We start from the raw sequence: 22,756 nt of genomic DNA on the forward strand, positions 1-22,756 counted from the left end.
ACCTCAACGTGCCCAGTGTAACATTGTCACTTACATTATATAAAATCAATTACTTAGCAGACATTGACCCAGTGACATATGAAGTACAGTAGCAGCTAACAGTGAAAGACCAAATTCAAGGGAGTTTGATGTTGTCCATTACTGGACATACTTTATATTGCTTGGACATACTTATCTAAGGTTTACAATAGCTTGCTTTCTCCTACGTATACATACTTTGGTGCTTCTGAAATGAATAAAAAAAACCTTTCCTTCCAGGTAAACATGTATATGATTCATCCTAAGAAGTTTCTCAGAAGAGTCTTTATTGAAAATCAGTGCCACTTGATGGACTGGAATAATTTTGCTTCAAAACTATCAGTGTAAGAGCATTAACATGTCATCTGCAAGGGGAGAGGGACGGGAGAGTTTTTAACATAGTCATTTGGGTTTGTTTTAATACTCTAGTCATAAATGGCTGCAGACTATGGAAACAAGACAGTTTTCTGTCATAATTATTCATACAAATGACTCATTATGGAATTGTACACTTTTGGTAGGAAAAAAACACCAAAAGAGCTGCATCTTTCCAAAACATTGTTGTAGTCTTTGTTTTAGTTGGGGATTTTTTTAAAACAGGTTTGGCGTCAATTCTAAATGGAGACTGCGTATCTAATACTATTTATTGAGAAAAGCCAAAGCATAACAGAGAAGATTCAAAACACTTACCAGTTAAATTCATCAGAAAATGCAACTTGATCAAAAAAATGAAACAAAACAAAACAAAACAAAATATGAGAAACAGCCTTCATGCAAATCATGAGGTATAGTAGGACCCCCATATCTGTTGGGGATTGGTTCCAAGCCCCCTCCATGGATACTGAAAACCGCAGATAATAGCATGGTAAAAGGAAAAAGAAACAGAAAAAAGATATTTTCACATGCATTACCAGAACTGGCCACTAGATAGTGCCAGTGACAATTCTATGTATTATTCACTAGCAAGTATTCATAGCGTGGTCTCTGGATCACTTTAGTAGCTGGTTCTGGTAATATATATGAAAATAGTATTTTTCTGGATTTTTTCTTTTAATATTTTTAACATTTCCAGACTGTGGATAAGTGAAACCGTGTATATTGATCCTATGGTTACGAGGGTCCTATTGCATAACTGTATGTGTTCAAATTTTCCAATTATAGAAATGTATTAAAATAGCTAATATATTTTCTTACAAACCTTTTGTTTACTAGCTAAATGTATTATGGGAAAGTGATGCAGGCATTCTTGCAGCCAAAGATAACTCTCATAAAACAATTGCAACGGATATCCTATCATTTGAGTAAACAGGCTAAGGATAAATTCAATCCATCATTTTGGACAGGCAGATCCAAAAGGAGATGTTACCATTTGAGAAACGTCTTGTAAGTATGGTCTTTCAAACAAAATTATGTGAGAAGAAATAAATACCAGTTTTAATTACTTACTTATGGCGCTTTATGTAACCATCTGTAAAAACTAGCCTATGCATTCTGGCATGTCAGACTTCTATACTGAGACATTAGAATGTGAACAGTATGTATCGACTTCCCTGCTGGCAATGATAAACACTTTCCTGTTATCTCACAGCTTAATATGCATCCTGGCAGATTTCTAAGAAAAAAAAATTCCACACCTGGGTGCTCTCCAGGAATCAATTATTGTTCTAGCATCTACACAAAACAAAGTACTACTGTTCGTGGACACTACTTCTAGGGTGTCAGACAACTGACATCTTTCTCAGAATACCAAGACCTCTGAGAAACAGGGGAAATAGTACTAATATTGGGAAGAAATCTGGTGCCATAAGTGATTATTAAGCAAGTCTTATAGATTAATTTTCCACTAGGCGCAAGGACATTTTTAAACAGGACAAAAGGAACACGCATGCATTGTTTTGACAAGACTTTTCCAAACAAATTGAAGAGCCAAAGCAAAACAAAAACAAACGATGAAACATACATGTGAGGAGATTGCTATAAGGGAATTTAAACCCTCTTCATGGATTGCTGCCTTGTCATGGCGAAGGGGCTTGAGTAACTTAGAGAAGCTATGGGCAATGCCGTGCAGGGACACCCAAGACAGACAGGTCATAGTGGAGAGTCCTGACTAAACGCAATCTATCTGGAGTAGGAATTGGCAAGTCATTCCAGTATATTTGCCAAGAATATCCCATGAACAGAAACAAAAGGCTAAAAGATATGACGGTGGAAGATGGGACTCTCAAGTCGGAAGGCATCCAACATGTTACTGAGGAAGAGCGGAGGAAAAGTACAAGTACCTCCACAGCTAATGAAGTGGTTGGGCCAAAGCCAAAAGGATGCTCAGCTGTGGACGTGCCTGGAAGTGAAAAGTAAGTCCAGTGCTGCAAAAAAAAAATACTGCATAGGAACCTGGAATGTAAGATCTATGAACCTTTGGAAGCTGGAGGTGGTCAAACAGGAGATGCCAAGAATAAACATTGACATCCTGGGTGTCAATGAACTAAAATGGACAGGAATGGGCAAATTCAATTCAGGCAATTATCATATCTACTATTGTGGGCAAGAATTCCTTAGAAGGAATGAAGTAGCCCTCATAGTCAACAAAAGAGTGGGAAAAGCTGTAATGGGATATAATCTCAAAAACAATAGAATGATTTCAATATGAATCCAAGGCAGACCTTTCAACATCACAATAATCCAGGTTTATGCACCAACCACCAATGTTGAGGAGACTGAAACTGACCAATTTTAGGAAGATTTACAACACCTTCTAGAACTGACATTAAAGAAAGATTTTCTTCTCATAATAGGGGATTGGAATGCTAAAGTAGGGAGTCAAGAGCTAAAAGGAACAACAGGGAAGTTTGGCCTTGGAGTTCAAAACGAAGCAGGGCAACGGCTAATAGAGTTTTGTCAAGAGAACTAGCTGGTCATCACAAATACTCTTTTCCAACAACACGAGGCGACTCTACACATGGACATCACCAGATGGGCAATACCAAAATCAGATTGATTATGTTCTCTGCAGCCAAATATTGAGAAGCTCTATAGTTAGTTAGGTATCCTTCAGTCTCGAAAGACTATAGTAGCGTGCTCTGTATGGAGGGCTTGGAACAGCGCCTAGTGTGGCTGAGAAGGCCAATTCGAGAGTGACAGTCCCTTCCATACTGAAGACAAATCCAGTCTGTCCCCTGTCCGGCTCCCTGGTTTTGCTGCTTTTGTGACTTCCTCTTTGCCTCGGCCTGCTGGGCAAGGGTCTCTTCAAATTGGGAGAGGCCGTGATGCACCGCCTGCCTCCAGGCTGAACGCTCAGATGTCAGGTTTTCCCATCTGTTGACGTCTATTCCTAAGGCCTTCAGATCTCGCTTGCAGATGTCCTTGTATCGCAGTTGTGGTCTCCCTCTGGGGCGCTTTCCCTGCACTAATTCTCCATAGAGGAGATCCTTTGGAATCCGACCATCAGCCATTCTCATGACGTGCCCGAGCCAACGTAGACGTCGCTGTTTCAGTAATGTGTTCATGCTGAAGCTCTATACAGTCAACAAAAACAAGACCTGGAGCTGATTGTGGCTCTGATCATCAGCCTCTTATAGCAAAACTCAACCTTAAACTGAAGAAAGGAGGAAAAACCACTGGGCTAGTCAGGTATAATCTAAACCAGATCCCTTATGAATAAAGTGAAGAACAGATTTAAGGAACTAAATTTGGTGGATAGAAGGCCTGAAAAACTATGGATGGAGGCTCCTAACATTGTACAGGAGGCAGCAACAAAAAAATCCCAAAGAAAAGGAAAGGCAAGAAAGCAAAGTGGCTGTTCAATGAGGCCTTATAAATAGCAGAGAAGAGAAGGGAAACCAAATGCAAGGGAGATAGGGAAAGTTACATAAAATTGAATGCAGACTTCCAGAGAATAGCAAGGAGAGACCGGGGGGCTTCTTAAATGAACAGTGCAAAGATATAAATAATAGAAAGGGACCATCTGCCCCTTAATACCACCCTCCTACTTTCACAGTCTGTCCATATGAGTGAAAAACCTCATCTCCAAGATAAATATCTAAGCTTCAAACAAGAGAGAATTGTGAAGGTCAAGAAACAACTAGCGTGCCGTCTCCTCCAGTGAAAGAGGACATCAAAGAGAAGGGAGAAAAGGGAGACAGTTTGGAGAAAGTTGCTGAACAAGAGAGGGTTAAAACAGAGGTCTGTTTGATAGAGGAGGGGAAAAGTAAAAGGGAGGAGCAATGGGTAGATGTATGGGAGGAAGATATAAAAGGGGGAGAAACGTGCAGGGTTTTCAAGCGACAACAGGCGTTAAGAAAGAGGAGAAAGAAAAGATGAAAGCGTGAGAAGTAGGGAGTCTATTAGAGGACTTTCCGAACTTAAAGGTTGGTGGACTACTACCAGACCCTGAACTGAAGCAAGGAGGAGTGGTAGTCCAGGAGACCACAGAATGGACAGTGGTGGTCTACCCGCGAGGTCAGGGTCCTTGGAGGAAGGTGGTTTGGCCGGACGCGACTTTCAACAAACCAGCGGAGGGAGACTGGGTATGCCACCCTTGTTGTGGGACCATCTGTGCGGTGGGAAGCATCCCCTTCCAGAAACCTACTGACAAGGAGCGTTTTGGTCTGGCTCCCCGATATTGAAGAACAGGTATACAGTTAACCAATATGGACAAGTTGAAAAGAAGTTGCAGGACTGGGACAGATTAGAGCCCATTGAAGTTGTTATAGACACCCCGATGCTAAGAGTTAATAAAAATTGTTCTGTTTCAAGCAACCCGACTCCTGGCATTCCTGCATATCTTGGCGAACCGCCAAATTTGACTAGCAAACCTTTTGACAAGAATACACCGGACTGAGGAAACCCACAATAAGCTAGAAGGCTTCTTTGGCTTAAAAATTCAGTCATAGGAGCCACAAATGCCACTACTGCCATAAATAACTACTCAGTTCTAATCCATATGATGAATACGGCCCTATTCCCCAAACAACTGATTCCACAAGCCTCATTAAAGATAAGTGGCCCCAAGTGGTTTGACAAGGAATGTTATGTAGTTAAAAAACAACTGAGAGAGGTACAGTGTATAACAACTATAGAAAGGAAAACCTAAACATATTACCCACAGAATATTATGATATAAGAAATATGTTAAGAACAATAAAAATATAAAACATAAAAAATGTTAAGAACAATTAATAGCACGTAAAAAGGGACAAGTAATTCAAAAGGGGTGGAATGCATTAAGAGAATGCACTTTAAATAAAAAAATCTAAACTCTTTTGGGCTCTTGTCACTGATGCCCTAAGCTTGTCTTCGAACCAGCTCAGCTGTTACATCTCAGTGGACATCTGGGAACAGCACTTCTCTACTCTATTCCCAACATGTTATCGGCCCCACCCACGTGGGCGGCCATACACTTGACCTGGTTTTTTCCTCCAGTTGGAGCGAGATTGGTCCAATGGTGACTGACCTCGAGTCGGTCCCTCTGTCATGGTCAGATCACCACCTAATAAAATGTAACCTCAACATGGCCCTCCCCCCTCGCAGGGAGCAGGGACCTATTGTTATGGTCCGCCCTCGAAGGCTACTGGATCCGATTGGATTCCAGGATGCCATGAGAGGTGTCACGGCTGACCTAGCTGGCGCTCCTGTTGAGGCTCTGACCGTCAGCTGGTTCGCCACTGTGGCTAGGGCTGTAGACATGATTGCACCTAAGTGCCCTCTCCAACGCAGAGCTCGCCCGGCGCCCTGGTTTAACCAAGACCTCTGGGCGCTGAAGCGGATTAGGAGACGGCTAGAGCGCAAATGGAGAAAGGACCCGACGGATCACAATTAGATAGCTGTTAAGGTCGCCACTAACCTTTACCTGGCTAAGGTAAAGGCTGCCAGTCGAGCATACTTCGCTAACCGGATAAGCGAAGCATCCAACCAGCAGGCAGAATTATTCCGGAATTGCTCCGGGTGATGGGCCTCCCCCTAGTTTTTCACCGGACTAATTTGCAGCATTTTAAAAATCTAAAATGGAGGCCATCCGCCAGGACCTGTCTCCTTTTTTGAACACAGTGAGTCAAGCTGAGATGTCCAGCGCTCCGACTTGCCCAGTAACTTTTGATTCTTTTCAGCCAGTCACGCCTGACACTGTAGCCAGGGCGCTTGATCGCTGTCGTGCCACCACCTCCTCCCTTGACCCTTGCCCGGCCTGGCTAATCAAAGCAGCCAGGCCTACAACAACGGAATGGGCCACTGTAATAATTAATGGGTCTTTCCTGGAGACACTCATTAGGCCCATTAGGAAGAAATCAAGTTTGGCGGCGGACGAGACTGGCAACTACAGGCCCGTCGCCAATGTTTCTTTCCTAAACAAGGTGGTTGAGAGGGTGGTGGCCGATCAGCTTCAGGCGCACCTGGATGAAACAGATGCCCTGGATCCATTTTAGTCGGGCTTCAGGCCACGCTATGGTACAGAAACGGCATTGGTCGCCCTGTGCGATGACCTACTGAGGGAGGCCGACAGGGGAAAAGTGTCCCTGCTGGTCCTCCTCGACATCTCAGCAGCCTTTGATACCATTGACCACGGTATCCTCCTGGGGAGACTCTCCGAGTTGGGAATTGGTGGCCTGGCACTGGCCTGGCTCCGTTCCTTCTTGGAGGATTGTCCCCAGAGAGTACAGCTTGGGGAGAGCATCTTGGCCCCGTGGAGTCTCAACCGTGGGGTTCCACAGGGGTCGATTATATTCCCAATGCTATTTAACATCTATATGAGGCCGCTGGGTGGGGTCATCAGGGGATGTGGAGCCCGGTGTCATCAGTACGCTGATGATATTCAGCTGTACATCTCCTTTCCACCTACCGCAGGAGATGCCATTCTGTCCCTTCAGCGCTGCCTGGGGACCGTACTGCAATGGATGCAGGAGAACAGGCTTAGGCTGAACTCGGACAAGATGGAAGTACTAAGGGTGGGCGCCCCCACAATTGGGGGCTTGGGAAACTCCCTTTCCTTCGGGGGGTGACCCTCCCCACCAAGGATGGGGTCTGCAGTCTGGGGATCCATCTGGACCTGGCGCTCACCATGGAATCCCAGGTGGCGTCGGTGGTCCGAACCGCCTTTTACCATCTTAGGCGGATAGCCCAGCTGCGGCCCTATCTCGAGGTTGGGGCACTCACTACCTTGGTGCATGCGCTCGTAATCTCAAGATTAGACCACTGTAATGCGCTCTGCGTGGGGCTGCCTTTGAGGCTGCTGCGGAAACTACAGGTGGTGCAGAATGCGGCAGCCAGACTTCTTAGTGGTGTGAAAAAATACCAACACATTTCACCCACTTTGGCCGCATTGCATTGGCTGCCCATCAGCTTCTGCATCAACTTCAAAGAGTTGATGCTTACATATAAAGCCCTAAACAGTTTAGGGCCTCGATACTTGGCGGATCGCCTACTCCCACCAAGATCTACCCATGTCACCCGCGCGAGCCAGGAGGTGAGGCTGAGGAGCCTAACGCTGAGGGAGGCCCGGAAAGAAAAGACAAGAAATCGGGCCGTCTCGGCGGTGGCTCCTCACCTCTGGAATAACCTACCTCCTGATATTCGCGCGGCTCCCTCGCTGGGCATTTTTAAAAATCAACTAAAAACACTGATGTTTCGCCAGGCCTTCCCCTTAGTCAATTCCTGATCTTCCCTTTCTTTCCACTCCTTACTGTCTGTCCCATCTTGCTGAAAGTTTTCCCTTATGTAAAATTGCTTTTAATTACATTGTTGTTGTTTTTTGTTGTTATAAGCCGCCTAGAGTGGTCTTAATTGATTAGATAGGTAGGATATATACTTTAATTTTTTTTATTTTTATACAAAAAATACACAAAAAACACATACATAACAACAAAAATACAAAAAAAATACAAGTAATAGTGCTTATTATAAACTAAATTCTAATGTGCACCCCATACCCACGGGACTCTATTTACTATAATAATTTTTTTCTTACAGATTACCTCTCCAAAATTGTATTGAGTATTCTTTAGAGGCTTTCCCCCTTCCTTTCACTAACACAAATTCCACAAATTTACCCCAAATATCATAGAAATTGTTACAACTTATTTCCCCTCTTTTTATTTTAAGTTCCATAGTCAATTTATCATTTAATGCAATGTCCCATACTTCACAATACCAGTCTTCAATTTTAATATCATTCCTGTCTTTCCAAAATCTAGCTATTAATATTCTAGCACCTGTCATAAAATCAGTGATTAATTCTTTCGAGTGATGGTCCAAATCTGTATTATCAAAAATTGACAATAAAGCAATTTTGGCATTAAAATCAATATCTTTACCAAATATATCACACATTTCCTTAAAAATCAATTCCCAAAATTTCTTAACCACTTTACATTCCCACCACATATGAAAATACGTACCAATTTCCTCATCACATTTCCAACATGCTTTGGGGTATGTTGGATTTATTATATTCAATTTTACAGGAGTCAAATACCACCTTAGACAGATTTTAAAATTTTTTTCCTTTATTCTTGTTGACATTAATCTTAACACTCTCATCCTCCACATTTTTGTCCAATCCTCTATTTTAATTTCTGTTTTTAAATCATTTTCCCAAATTAATTTTAAACCTTCTATTCCCCATTCTTTTTCCTCTTGTTCCAAAATAATATTATATATTTTACTTACTATTCCTTTCAAAATTGTATCTTGCATATCTTCATGTGATGACAGAAATTGTTCGTACTTAGTAAGTTCTTTACATTTACCATTAGTTTTCAACCAATCCTTTGTCCAGGTGTCTAACTGAATAAGATTATACCATGATAGTTTATTAGATTGCAGTTTAGACATAATCAACTCCTTCGATCTCATGTTACCCATCCAGTCCTTCAATCTTGCAACCCTTTTATTCTTAAATAGTTCTACTAAATCCTTTAAATTTGTAGGAAAGTTTTCTGTCTCAGTCACTAGTTTTAATGGTGAAGTTAAGGGACAAAACTTCTCTTTATATTTATTCCAAATATTTAACAGGTTTCTTAAAAAGGGTTTTTTTAATCTGATTTATTGTGAGATAGGTGGGATATAAATAAAATAAAATAAAATAAATAAATAAATAAAATATTTGGGGACATTAAAGAGCAATCAATAGATTTCTCTCCAACTATAAATTTAAATGACACTCCTCCATGGAGGCCGGTCACAGTGACTGAAACAAAAACCCTGATTAGAAATATAAAATCAGGCAAGGCCCTGGGAACAGATGCCATTCTCCCTGAAATGCTAAAGGCTAATATGGATTGGTGGGCACCTCTGCTGGCAAACTTGTTCATCCATATCAATAACACAGGTAAATTTCCCATTGCTTGGTCCAAAGCCATAATAATTCCTATTTTTTAAGAAAGGAGAAAGAGGAGACCCAACCAACTACAGACTAATCGGTCTACTCTCTGTCCTGGGTAAATTGTACTCCAATCATTTAAATCAAAGACTACTTACTTGGATAGAGGAGGAAAATATCTTGGGGAAGGAACAGGCAGGATTTAGAAAGGGTAGATCAGCAATCTATCACTGTATGATTTTGAGCCATCTTGTGGAGAAATATATGTCCTCTCATGGTAATGGGCTCTATACTGCATTCATCTGCCCCCCTAAATTCCGGTGGGACAAACTAACCCAGACTAAACTGGCTCTCCTGTTGGAGGACCCAAATTTTTCTGCACTTAGTTCCTCCATACTCTTGGTGAATCATCCATCGGAAGTGGTAAGGTTGTACAATCAACTATTAGAGCGCATTACCTCTAACCTAGCGCTGCCCGCAAATGCTTCACGTTCTGACCCATGCCAGAGTAACCCGAGCTGGTTTGACTATGAATGCCAACAATATAAAAGGGCGGCCAGAAGTTGTTTTAAAAAGTTTAGGCAACTAAACTCTCAGCAGGCTCTTAAAGAATATTTTTCTCTAAATTCTCATCTGAACTCGTTAGCCAAATGTAAGAAGACCAAGTATGAGAAAATGTTATGGGAAAAACTTTATCAGGCCACAATTTACTTTAACCCTTGCTCCTTTTGGGCGTTGGTGAATGGATCCTTCAAAGTCAAAGGTCACGACCCTAAAGCAGTTCCTGCTTATAACTGGAAATTGCACTTCTCAAACCTCTTTTTTGACAATATAGCCCCTCCGATCGAAGAGGCTTCCGAAACATTTGCCACTCCGAACTGGCCGCAAGTGTCAACGTCAGAAATTAAAGTTCTAATTGTCTCACTCAAGTCTGGCAAGGCGGCCGGTCCTGATATGATTATGGGGGAATGGTTGAAATCCAACCCCGATTTCTGGGCCCCTATTCTGGCAGGACTCTTCTCAACGGCAATTGCCAGTGGAATTCTTCCGGAATCTTGGAAGCAAGCCGTCGTTGCTCCAATATACAAAAAAGGAGATCCTTGTCTCCCTGAGAATTACAGGCCAATCAGCCTTCTTTCAATAGTAGGCAAGTTGTATGCCAACTATCTTTTGATCCATCTTAATACTTGGATCACCCAGAATAATATCCTAGGCATTGAACAAATTGGGTTTAGACCAGGCCACTCCACCTTGGACCACTGCGCTGTCTTATCCCATCTAGCCTATAAGTACTCCATTAAAGCCAACTCAAAATTATTTGTAGCTTTCCTCGACTTAAAAGCAGCCTTTGCCAGTGTTGATAGGCAGTTACTCTGGTCCAAGCTGGAGAGAACCGGAATTCTTTCTAATCTGATTAATCCCATCAGGCAATTGTACTCTAACACGTCTTGCAGAATAAGATGTTCATGGGATGGCCTTCTTACTGAAGAAATCCCTACAAACAAGGGAGTCAAGCAAGGTTGCCCACTGGCCCTGACTTTATTTAACCTGTTCCTAAACGACCTGGCCCCAGAACTATCGACTGTTGATGGCCATTTTCCAATTCTTGGTGACTGTAAGATTCCAGTCCTTTTATATGCCGATGAAGCGGTACTTATTTCGCGGTCTCGGCTGGGCCTAAAAAGACTAATGAACAAATGTCTGGACTACTTATCCACCAATGAACTTCAACTAAACTACCAGAAATCGAAAATTTTAGTCTTTTCTAAATCCCGTAAAATATATAAATGGACTTTCAAACGACATCCAATAGAACAGGTGAGGACCTTTAAATATTTGGGTCTGTTATTTTCAGCCGACAGCTCCTGGGCTGGCCATCGCTATATGGCACAAACGACAGCCAAAATATCCTCAATGGCAATTTCCAGATTCTTCTACAATAAAGGGGGCCGCCTAATCCCGGCAGCCCTCAAAATATTCAATTCTAAATCTATTTCTCAAGCCCTATATGGTATTCCCATTTGGATCAATGCTTACCATAAATCACTAGAAAGCTTCCAATCAGCTTTTCTGAGAAGAATCTTGGCTATGCCAAACTGCGTCCCCTACGAGGCTTTATGCCTCGAAACGGGACAACTCCCACTCAAGGATGTTGCCTGGTATAGAACCTGCAAATACTGGCTAAGAATGTATTTTGACACCTCTCAAACAAGCCTACTTTACCATCTAAAAAAAGATAGCTGCCCCCCAGTAGATGGTTGGCTTAGGAAGATCAAACAGATCGGGCTAGACCCGGACACCCTTGGGTTTCTTCCGTTCCAGTCTGCCCTACGAACTGTCAAACAAAGGTTGGCTGACATTAACTCACAAGACTTATTAAGAGCCGCTAACAGATCTTGTTCACCTCTGTTCTGGAATCTCCCCTTGGTAGTAGGTAGGCCACCGATTTACATCTCCATACTGCACAACCCCGAAATTAGAAGGGCGATTTCTTTGGCCCGCTGTAATTCAATCCCTTCGGCGGTGCTAACGGGCCGATTTAACAATATTCCTTTCAACAACAGATTTTGTCCTTGCGTGCTGAATGTTGTAGAGACGTTACCCCACATCGTTTTCCATTGCCCATTCCACTCGGCCACGAGGGATAAATTTTTTGCCTCTCTACCACAACGAAAGCCCTGGCTCACCGATAAAGCCTATCTTAGCTCTATTCTACAGCGGACAGATGAGAATTCTCTGAATGCTTTTGGTAAATTTCTGTTGGACATAATCAAAACTAACTCAGCTCTTGAATCCAACCTGAAGTCTTAGTCTTTTAGGAGTCGTTTCCACAAGCTGCTTTTTGCACTTTTGTATGTTTGAATGTGTGTATTATGCCAATAAAGGTATTTAAGTATAAGTACTGCATTCATAGACTTAAAATCAGCCTTTGATTCTGTCCCAACGGATATTCTATGGTCAAAATTATACAAAACCTCTATAGATAAGAGACTCCTATATCTTATTAAATGTCTTTATCAGGGCACCACACTCCATGTTAGATGTGGTACAGAAGGAAACCTGACAAAACCTATTCAGGCTAATAAAGGGGTTCGATAGGGCTGTATATTAGTCCCCACATTATTTAACCTGTATTTAAATGATCTGCTTGGGTGGTGTCTTGGAACATACTTCCATCCTCCTAGATTGGCAGAGACCAAATGTCCCCTACTGCTTTATGCAGATGATGTGGTTCTTCTGTCCCTATCGAAAATAGGCCTTAAACGGATGATCCATACATTTATGACCTACTGTAAGAACAACCAATTGGTTATAAATTTTGTTAAAACCAAAATTATGGTTTTCGCTCACTCTGTAACACCAAGAAATTGGACAATTAATGGTCCTTGCATTGTGCAAGTAAAACAGCTAAAGTATCTAGGTATTATATTCCACCATAAACTTTCCTGGGCTACCCATAGACGGTCCATAATGCAGGCAGCCCAGAACATGCAGAAAGCTATCTTGCTAATTTAAAATAATTCTTCACCAACATCTTTAAATTCCCTGAAGATGTGAATGAACATTTATTGTTTGAGTGACTCAGACTCCATGGAAGTGCATTCACAAATTCATGTTCAGGATTAATTTATGGGAAACTGGTTATGTTGAATTTCAGCAGAAGCTGACAATGTTTGAGTCATTTTTAAGAGTAAATCTATGCCACCATTTACGTCGTCGTCTAGTCGATTAGTCGTGTCCGACTCTTCGTGACCCCATGGACCAGAGCACGCCAGGCCCTCCTATCTTCCACTGCCTACCGGAGTTCTGTCAGTTTCATGTTGGTTGCTTCACAGACACTGTCCAGCCATCTCATCCTCTGTCGTCCCCTTCTCCTCTTGCCTTCACACTTTCCTAACATCAAGGTCTTTTCCAGGGAGTCTTCTCTTCTCATGAGATGGCCAAAGTACTGGAGCCTCAGCTTCAGGATCCGTCCTTCCAATGAACACTCAGGGCTGACTTCCTTTAGAATTGATAGGTTTGTCCTCCTTGCAGTCCAGGGGACTCTCAAGAGCCTCCTCCAGCACCACAGTTCAAAGGCATCAATTCTTTGGCGGTCTGCTTTCTTTATGGTCCAGCTCTCACTTCCATACATCACTACAGGAAAAACCATAGCTTTGACTATTCGGACTTTTGTTGGCAAGGTGATGTCTCTGCTTTTTAAGATGCTGTCTAGGTTTGTCATCGCTTTCCTCCCAAGAAGCAGGCGTCTTTTAATTTCATGGCTGCGGTCTCCATCTGCAGTGATCATGGAGCCCAAGAAAGTAAAATCTGTCACTGCCTCCATATCTTCCCCTTCTATTTCCCAGGAGGTGATGGGACCAGTGGCCATGATCTTAGTTTTTTTGATGTTGAGTTCCAGGCCATTTTTTACACTCTCCTCTTTCACCCTCATTACAAGGTTCTTTAATTCCACCTCACTTTCTGCCATCAGAGTGGTATCATCTGCATATCAGAGGTTATTGATATTTCTTCCGGCAATCATAATTCCGGCTTAGGATTTTTCCAGTCCAGCCTTCCGCATGATGTATTCTGCATATAAGTTAAATAAACCGGGGGACAATATACAGCCTTGTCGTACTCCTTTCCCAATTTTGAACCAATCAGTTGTTCCAAATCCAGTTCTAACTGTTGCTTTCTGTCCCATATATACATTTCTCAGGAGATAGATAAGGTGGTCAGGCAGTCCCATTTCTTTAAGGACTTGCCATAGTTTGCTGTGGTCCACACAGTCAAAGGCTTTTGCATAGTCAATGAAGCAGAAGTCAGTTTTTTTCTGGAACTCTCTGGCTTTCTCTATAATCCAGCACATGTGTGTAATTTGGTCTCTAGTTCCTCTGCCCTTCCTCCTTCCTTCTTTATTTTAACAAGACTTAAATGCAGATGTGCAGATATATAAATGAAAATCTGCTCCTGGAAGTGGGAGGAGACAGGAATGGGCAACAAGGGGGAATATTTTTTTTCTTTTTTATGACTTGCCTTAAAGGTCAGGTTCAGAACCTGCTTGAAGCTGAATCCACCAGCTATAACAAGGCACAAAAAGAAAAGGGGAAAAATCCCCCTTATTGCCCAATTCCAGGAGCAAGTTTTCAATTTTTAATTTTTGTATCAATGATGCAGCAAATCTGCACCACTGCAATACAATGTGCAGAAAAATTAGTTTCCTATGCCCTTCCACAGAGCAGAATAAGTGTTTAAATTGCTAATATTGGGAAGTTGCTATCTTAGAATGCCTCTTCACAGTACCAGAAATTCAAAGAAAACAGCTTGCTTGGTTTGCTTCCAGCAATCACATGCACCGGCAATGAACTAAATCAGAGCAATCTTACCCACACACACAAAAGGAAAAGACCAGAAAGGTGTGGGTAGGAAAGTTTTGGGGATGAGCTGGTTCACTCCAGCAATTACATTGTGTGATTGTTGGAAGAAAGGGGTGAACCATCCCATCCCCACAGCAGACCAAATAGCAGGCTAAAAGTCTGTCCGATTGCACCTGAAGTCATGGATTTTGTCGATGAACATATCAAGACAAGTATAATCTCACTGAAAAAGTACCAATACCATCAGCAATCAACCAAGTACAACACAGAGAACAAAGACTCTGTCTTGAAGAGACAAAAAGGCATGGTGAGTTTTAAAAGCACATGATGGAGAACAAAAAGGGCACTGTTCCATAGTGGTACTTCTGATATTATCCTTCATGAAAAGAGGAAGGAACTATTGTCATGCACCAATTTGATATATAAATTTATCTCACTTTTTTTTCTGGGATGCTGCCATGGGACATGCTGGTTCTACCTCTGAAAACATGTTATTGAAGTACTGGATACCAAGAAGGTCACCATAGAAATTGCCATGGAAGACAAAAAAAAAAAAAGTTAGGTTACAGCTCTCAAGCTCAAAGGATCATTTTTAATAAACCCAAGGCTTTCAAAGCTATATATTAGTTCTTCAGATGTTAGAAAGTGGAGCTCCTTGCAGTGAGCAGACAGCAGGTAGTTGACAGAATACTTCTGTTTGGCATTGAGATTTGGCCAAGAGTGTTTAGTGGCGAATCAAGAGTGCACTATTCATGTGCATTTATACAGAACCATGTTTAAAAAGAGGCACTTGAATGAAGTGTGCAGTTACACACACACACACACACACACACACACACACACACACACACACACACACACCATAAATTAACAGAAAACTTCCTGCTGAGCAATTGCTTTTTCTGCTACAATGAACATTTTCTTTCCTGAACCAGCTTATTCTGAGTCTCACCAGTATTTCCCATGACATACATGACTACTGTTTTGTGTTGAATTTGAAGGATCAAAAATCTAGGCGTCTAGTTAATAACAGTCTGTTTCAAATTGGATCCATCTACTATGCAAAGTTAAATGGTCAAGGAAACTTTCTATACAACTCCATCATCTCAACATAGGGCATCCAGTGGTCATGCCGGTTGTGGATTATGAGCACTGCTCTATAGCACATTTAAGGGCAGTATCTGAAAAGTTACTTTGAGGAAGAATGCATGTAATAACACAAAAGCCATCCATAGCAGAGCATCAGTAGTAGGATAATGGGATCCATAGCATTATTCTACCAGTGGTGCTCAGTTATGAATGGTTTCAACATGCCATTATTTTCACTCTTCTTAAAAGTAACTCCCAAGTTCTATCAGTAGGGTCCCATCCCATCTGCTCAAACACCAACTAATGCACTTAATCTATTTCTCCCCAGTTCCTCTTTAAACTTCAATTAGGAAGATGGAAGCTGCATGTTTGAATGCCTCTGTACAAAACCTTAATGTTTTCCCACTGTAGCTAATATCTCTCTGTCTCATGACTAACATTTCATCAAGGTATATATTATGGATAGCACATCATTAGAAAATTGAAGTTTTTAAATTTTAGAAGGTTTTATTGTCACAGCAGATTTTTTTTCATCTCCCTCCGTTTGCAAGCTAGTTTGCTTTGTTTTGTGGTTTGTCTTCAGGACATATACACAACTTCCTTTGTAAGTTTTATTTCTCTTTGACATGAAGGTGTTCTAGAATCACAATGTGACTTGGGAATCTTCTGGAACAGCAACATGATTTCAGTTTCTAATTATGTGTTATCTGTAACTGGCCCTAGTTTCAATATTGCACAATATTCTTTGTTACTTTTGCTATTAATTAGTCAGTTATAACATAACTGCAGAATTGTCATGACCATAAGCTGATTATATTTTAAGGGTTTTGTGTCTAAGTACCCTGCATCTATCAGCAGGTTGTGTATAGAATTAAAGTCTCTAAATAAGTAGTCACTGATTTGAATGATTAAAAAAAAATCACAGAGAAACAAAGAGGCTAGATCCACTTATTCCAGCTGAGAATACAAATGAAGTGCCTCTTAAAGCAATAGAATTAATCTATGTGCTTCATTGTAAATTATGCACAGTTAAGTTTTAAAGTAAGATAAGTTCCAAGAAAGTATTCAGAGCTGACCACTTTGTAAAAACCAAAGAACCACAGATGCCTCTATAGTATAAGACTTCTACAGATGTCACACACTGAGGCCTACAATTAACCATCTCCTTTAAGCTTTGGCTATACAGGTACAGAGCTTAAAACACTCAAACTTGATGACACAACTGGCACCACAGTTCCTCAATCGTGCCTTCTCAAGACAGTTGCAGCTGCATGCAGTCATTTTAAGGGCAAATGCGGAGCTTGGAAAAGCTACTATTTTGGACGACTTCTTCCAGAGCTCCCCAAGTATTATAGCCACTGTAGTCCAAAAAGAAAATGAGAGAGAAACATTTCTAAATGCTGGACAGATGTCACCATCTAGGTAAATATTGTCATAATTCACGAGCCACGCAAATGTAATGTACATATCTATTATCACACACACACTCATGTACTGACTCCAAACTATTACAGTGGTTGGTTCATATAGGTTGTGGTGGCATGCTCTCAGTTGCATTGTATAGTGACGATGGGAAATGCATAGTTTTGCAGACCTTGCTGACTGCTGACATTATACTGAGATCTGCCTCCTTGCCTGGAAGCCTTGAAAATCACAGTTCTAGCAATGCCAATCAGGCATGTCTGGTCTAGAAAGGCTATTCTTATTGTCTTAAAGGCCTACAAAATACAAAACAAAACAAACAAAACACACACACAAACGAGTGATTCAGAATTGCCATATACAAGGAACAGTAAATTATAATGCTTGCAGACTTGCAAACGAAAGCCAACAATAAAACTCCTGTAGTACATTTTACAGAATAAGTGTCTTGTTTAAGGAATTGCAATGTATATTATAAAATCTGTATTACAGAGCCTGCTGGCATTGTGACTCTTTTTGAAGTTTTGACTTCTGTTCTTTTGGTCTTATTTGATAGCAGAATGCAGATGATGAATCATTAACTGTAGAAAATAGTCCACCAGGCAAACCTTAGCATTAGAGTGTCCCTGTGCTGATTTTAAAGTATTTATTCAGCATGTACGTTTATTCAGAAATAAATCCCACTAAATTTAGGGGTGCAACAAAAGGCACAAAAACATACATACAAGTTTGTTATTCAACATGGGGGCAGTCCAGTTTAATTAGCAAAGACTATCAAACTGTTGTCTTCTTCTCTGGGGGAGAAGAGATTTTCCCCCTCCAAAATATCCTGAGCTGATTTAGCAAAATGTCTGGTTGTATACAGAGTTCAACAAATCTAAGACAAATTTAGCTGCCATTGATAATAAACTCATCAATGCCAATTCTCCTGCAGTGAAGAAAATAACCCTTTCTTATTCAGGTGATGGCTTGTAGTTTTACAGTAATCATCACAATTCTTAGGCACCTCTTCTTTAAAAAGAACATCACTGAATAATAGAATAATCGGACTGCTTGACCTTGGCTTATACATAACCTTCATTATTCTTTTAATTTCCACCACTGATTATATAAATAAATGTCAACTCATATACTGAACTCATTTATTTAGGAAATTGGGAAGAGCCCTAACCAACCAATGCATCACTTTACTATGAAATACACAATGCCTGAAACTGTTGCTTGCTGTAGTCAGTCACACTAGAATAGGCCCATTGAATCAGTGGGGATTTGGTAAATCAACTCCTCCACAGGTTCCAGTGATTCAAATGGGCTTACTCTGTTTTTGACTTACTACTGGATTGAAAATCATGAATAAGCCCAGTTTTATCAATGGAATTTATGAGAATTAATCAAATCTCCACAAATTCAGTGGGTCTACTCCAGTGTGACTGACTATAGTAAGTAAAAGGATTTCTGCCAGTATTTTTCCTTTGAGGTTTTAGGGACTGTGAGGTCACATATTTCATTATGAAATGTACACTATTATTTATTTATTTATTTATTTATTTATTTATTTATTTATTTATTTATTTATTTATTTTATTTCTATCCCGCCTATCTGATCATATTAGACCACTCTAGGCGGCTTACAGTAAAAACAACAATGTAATTTTAAAACTTTACAGCAGAAACGTAAATAAAAAAATTAAAATAAAGAACAGAATAAGAAAAAAGATCGTCAAGGGTTTTCTGTTGGGAAGGCCCGCCTATACATCAATGTTTTTAGTTGTTTCTTAAAAATGCCCAGGGAGGGAGCCGCGCGAATCTCAGGGGGCAAGTTGTTCCAAAGGCGAGGAGCCACCGCCGAGAAGGCCCGGTTTCTGGTCTTTTCCTTTCGGGCCTCTCTCAGCGTTAGGCTCCTCAGCCTTATCTCCTGGCTCGCGCGAGTGACACGGGTAGATCTAGGTGGGAGAAGGCGTTCCGCCAAGTATCGAGGTCCTAAACCGTTTAGGGCTTTGTAAGTAAGCGTTAACACTTTGAAATCAATGCGGAATCGGATGGGCAGCCAATGCAATGTGGCCAGAGTGGGGGAGATATGTTGGTATCTTCTCAGCCCACTGAGTAGTCTGGCTGCCGCATTCTGCACCACCTGTAGTTTCCGCAGCAATCTCAAAGGTAGCCCCACATAGAGCGCATTACAGTGGTCTAATCTCGAGACTACAAGTGCATGCATCAGAGTGGTGAGAGACCCCACATCAAGGTAGGGCCGCAGCTGGGCTATCCGCCTGAGATGGAAAAAAGCGGAACGGACCACGGACGCCACCTGGGTCTCCATGGTGAGCGCTGGGTCAAGATGGATACCCAAGCTACGGACCCCATCCCTGGCGGGCAGGGTCACCCCCCCAAAAATGAGGGAGTTTCCCATGTCCCCAGGTGTGGGGGCGCCCACCCTCAGTACCTCCGTCTTGTCCGGGTTCAGCCTCAGCCCGTTCTCCTGCATCCATTCCTGTACAGCCTCCAGGCATTATCTTTTGAAGTAATTTTCCACCTTTTTTAATTTATAAAAATAAGTTTGAAATTGCTTATTTAAGAAATCCAGTTCTCTTTCTCTCTCATTCTTTCTTCTCACTCTCTCTCACACAGATTTGCATAATTTTAAATCAATTGACATTTGAAAATGTGACTGGCACATCTAAGCCTTCAAAAGCACCAGGCACTTTATGTGGTATCACAGCAACCTCTAAAGAGAAGAAAAGACTGAACAAAAATTGTTAGGTGATAACCATCTATGAACATATGTAATTTCCATTCCAAAATTAAGTCTGGCCATCAGCTTAATCCTTCTTGAAAATAGCTTTTGTTCCAAGGGTGCCTTTTGACATATTACATACTGGTCAGAATCTTGTTTGTTTCTGTGATTGTGTAAGGGTGATTGTGCAAGCATCTCTCCTTTCCCTCATACAGGCTCACATTCATACAGCCAATTGCACATTGGCTGCAAAATCAACAACTAGTTGTGTGAAGGGGAAATGACAGGAAGGAGGAAACTGCCATGCAATTCCTCCTACACTCACATTTTTTTCGCCAGTTAGAGTGTGTCCACAGTTAATGACAAATCAAAGACCGGGTTCTACTTCATCTAGTCATGCAAGCAACATAATGAAACAAAAGGTCTGTCCCCTCATTCATATATCTAAATGTCTCCGTTTTAAATTTTTTCAACATCCAGCAAGAGCAGTATCTCAGACCTAGGGAATACACATTTTGATAGCACATATTTCCAATGCACTTACAAGTCATCCCAGCCTTTAAACCAACACAGAAATCATATATTTATCATGCCGGTTGTGAAGAAGAAAAAGAAAGGAGGAAAAAAAACAACAGCCTTCTCATCCACAGATAACTCCCTACCTTTCTACGGCCTCGCCGAACGCTAAAGATGCCAAGGATGTAAGTGCCAAGCTCCCCCCTTCTCTACCATCCCATGCTGTAGCTGAACCTGGCCACTTCCCCCCGGACTCTGAAACCCGGGAGGAACTGGGAAGGGAAGGGAGACCTACCGACTCTATTTTGGAATTTGACTCAGAGCGGGAGCAGCCCTGGTTGGAAGCAAGTTCTCCTCAGAAGACTCTTACTCAGCAGATGAGAGACACCTGTATGATATCTGCTCGTACCCTGCTCCTGATCCTTGAAAGGTCCCCTAGATCAAGGTTTTTGGCAAGTTCTCTGACTTCCATCCAAGACAGACCTAATCTCGCCCAGGTCTGTTGGCTCCTGGCTGACATTAACGCCAATACCACCTTAAACGTGGCAAACTTTGCCTTGGCTGCAATTAACATTCGAGCTCGCTTGTTCCCTGTACATTTGTCTCTTTGATTCCTGTTTATGCCTTATTGTATTTTCTTTTTAATTAACTATCTCACCTGCTGCTTGTTATTTTATTTTAACGTATTTTAATGACTTATAGTTGATAAATAAATACTTCCTTGATTGTTATTTATCATATATTTATTATTAAGCTTCTAATGGCTTACTGCCAGACAGAGTGGCCATGATATAATTTTTTTAAAGAAATAAAGCATTTTCAAAAATAATCACTATCAGTGTCTCTTTTTGCTCCCTTTCATGGAAAATATACATTGGATAACAACCTCCAAAAGTTTCCATAAAATGGCTAGAAGATATCAGATCCATGCATTTACAGGGCAACAGGATGGGGGATTCTGCAATTTACAGCATGTCTGACTATCTTCCATTACCAGAAATTACTTGTCCAAACAGGAAATATTTGCATTAGAGATGTAGCAGCTGTTCTGTGATGCGCACAACTAGATGAATTGCTGGATAGCTCAGCGGTTTATGTATTTGGCTTTGGAGCCAGAGACTGGTAGTTCAATTCCCTATTGTGCCTCCTTGATACTGGACTCAATGATCCATAGAGTTCCTTACAGGTCTGAAGTTTGATGATGATTATGATTACAGTACTATTAAGTACTTTTAGCTTTACTTTAAAAATGAACCATTATGGACATCTGTGGTTCAGAAGACAGCGCATATTAGGCTTTTTTGAATAAAGGAACATACATTCACAACAAAACACAGCACATCATTGGCCAAAAGCCACTTCTTAGTAATGAGACACACTTGGGCATTGATCTTTGATGTGATATTGGAAGTATACAAGAGTATATCTACTAGTTATTCAGATATTAGTTTGAGTTTGTCATTTTTTAGTTTTCCTTTTTACTTGGGTGGAGGGGTGATGATTTGTGTGGGTTTGCTTTTTGCTTTTGGACTGTTGTTTGTTGTGTTTTTTGCTTGTTCAGCCACCCAGAGGAGTGGCTTCTTACTAAGTGGGATGTTATAAAAATGTATTAAATAAATAAATAAATATTTGCAAATTCTGAAATGTTACTGGTAAAGTATCTTCTTGCAGACAAAAAACCAATGGACTCAGAAGAGGAGGGCTGCTGAAGAGAGAACAAATGGGAATCAAGAGTCTCAAGAGAGAAGCTCTCTGCCCAACATATAGTACTGTATCCACATGTCCTTTCCATATAGTTCTATTCATCTCACCAGCCAAATCATAGAATCACAGAATTGTACAGCTAGAAGAAACTTCAAGGGTCATGTCTAGCCTACTACCAATGCAATGATAATATGGACAATTATTTCCTTCACTTTGCTTATTTCATTCTTGTTCTCACAGCTGAGGATGATATTGGCATGAGTTGGGCAAGATAGTGAGAAAATCTGCACATTTTTCCTATTTCAAGAAAATCTGCAGAAGTAGCTTTGCCCAAAAATGCATACGTTTTTGCAATGTAACTTTTTATGTTTTATGTATAAACATTGAATTTTATGTAAAATACAAGGATTTTACAAGAATTTTATGCATACATTTTGTGTGTTTAAAAAAGACTGCTTTCTGATAATGTTGCTGCTGACATTTTTTAAAGAAAACTGGTCCTTTTCCTTTCATGCAGGAAACAGAAGTCTGTGAATGGTTGCCAGTTTTTTTAGTGGGGTGTCTTAGTGTGTTGAGACAATCATTTTCACTGAGGATAAGAAAATGCAT

At 41.0% G+C, this 22,756-nt stretch overlaps 1 protein-coding gene across 13 annotated transcripts in view; it reads right to left on the bottom strand.

Moving 5' to 3' along the window:
- The window catches only part of THRB (thyroid hormone receptor beta), a 268,006-nt gene that overhangs the window by 119,516 nt on the left and 125,734 nt on the right, over window positions 1-22,756 (bottom strand). For 7 of the 13 annotated variants that reach the window (XM_073003406.2, XM_078377281.1, XM_073003403.2 and 4 more), the window contains exon 4: window positions 15,123-15,187. The exons of the other annotated variants lie outside the window; for them this stretch is intronic. In XM_073003406.2, coding sequence (XP_072859507.2) covers window positions 15,123-15,152 — 30 coding nt within the window. In that variant the 5' untranslated portion in view covers window positions 15,153-15,187. The remainder of the gene's footprint in view (window positions 1-15,122; window positions 15,188-22,756) is intronic. 13 annotated transcript variants of the gene reach the window in all.

The sequence above is a fragment of the Pogona vitticeps genome, chromosome 6 (assembly GCF_051106095.1).
Source record: "Pogona vitticeps strain Pit_001003342236 chromosome 6, PviZW2.1, whole genome shotgun sequence".
In the NCBI taxonomy this organism is placed as follows: domain Eukaryota; kingdom Metazoa; phylum Chordata; class Lepidosauria; order Squamata; family Agamidae; genus Pogona; species Pogona vitticeps.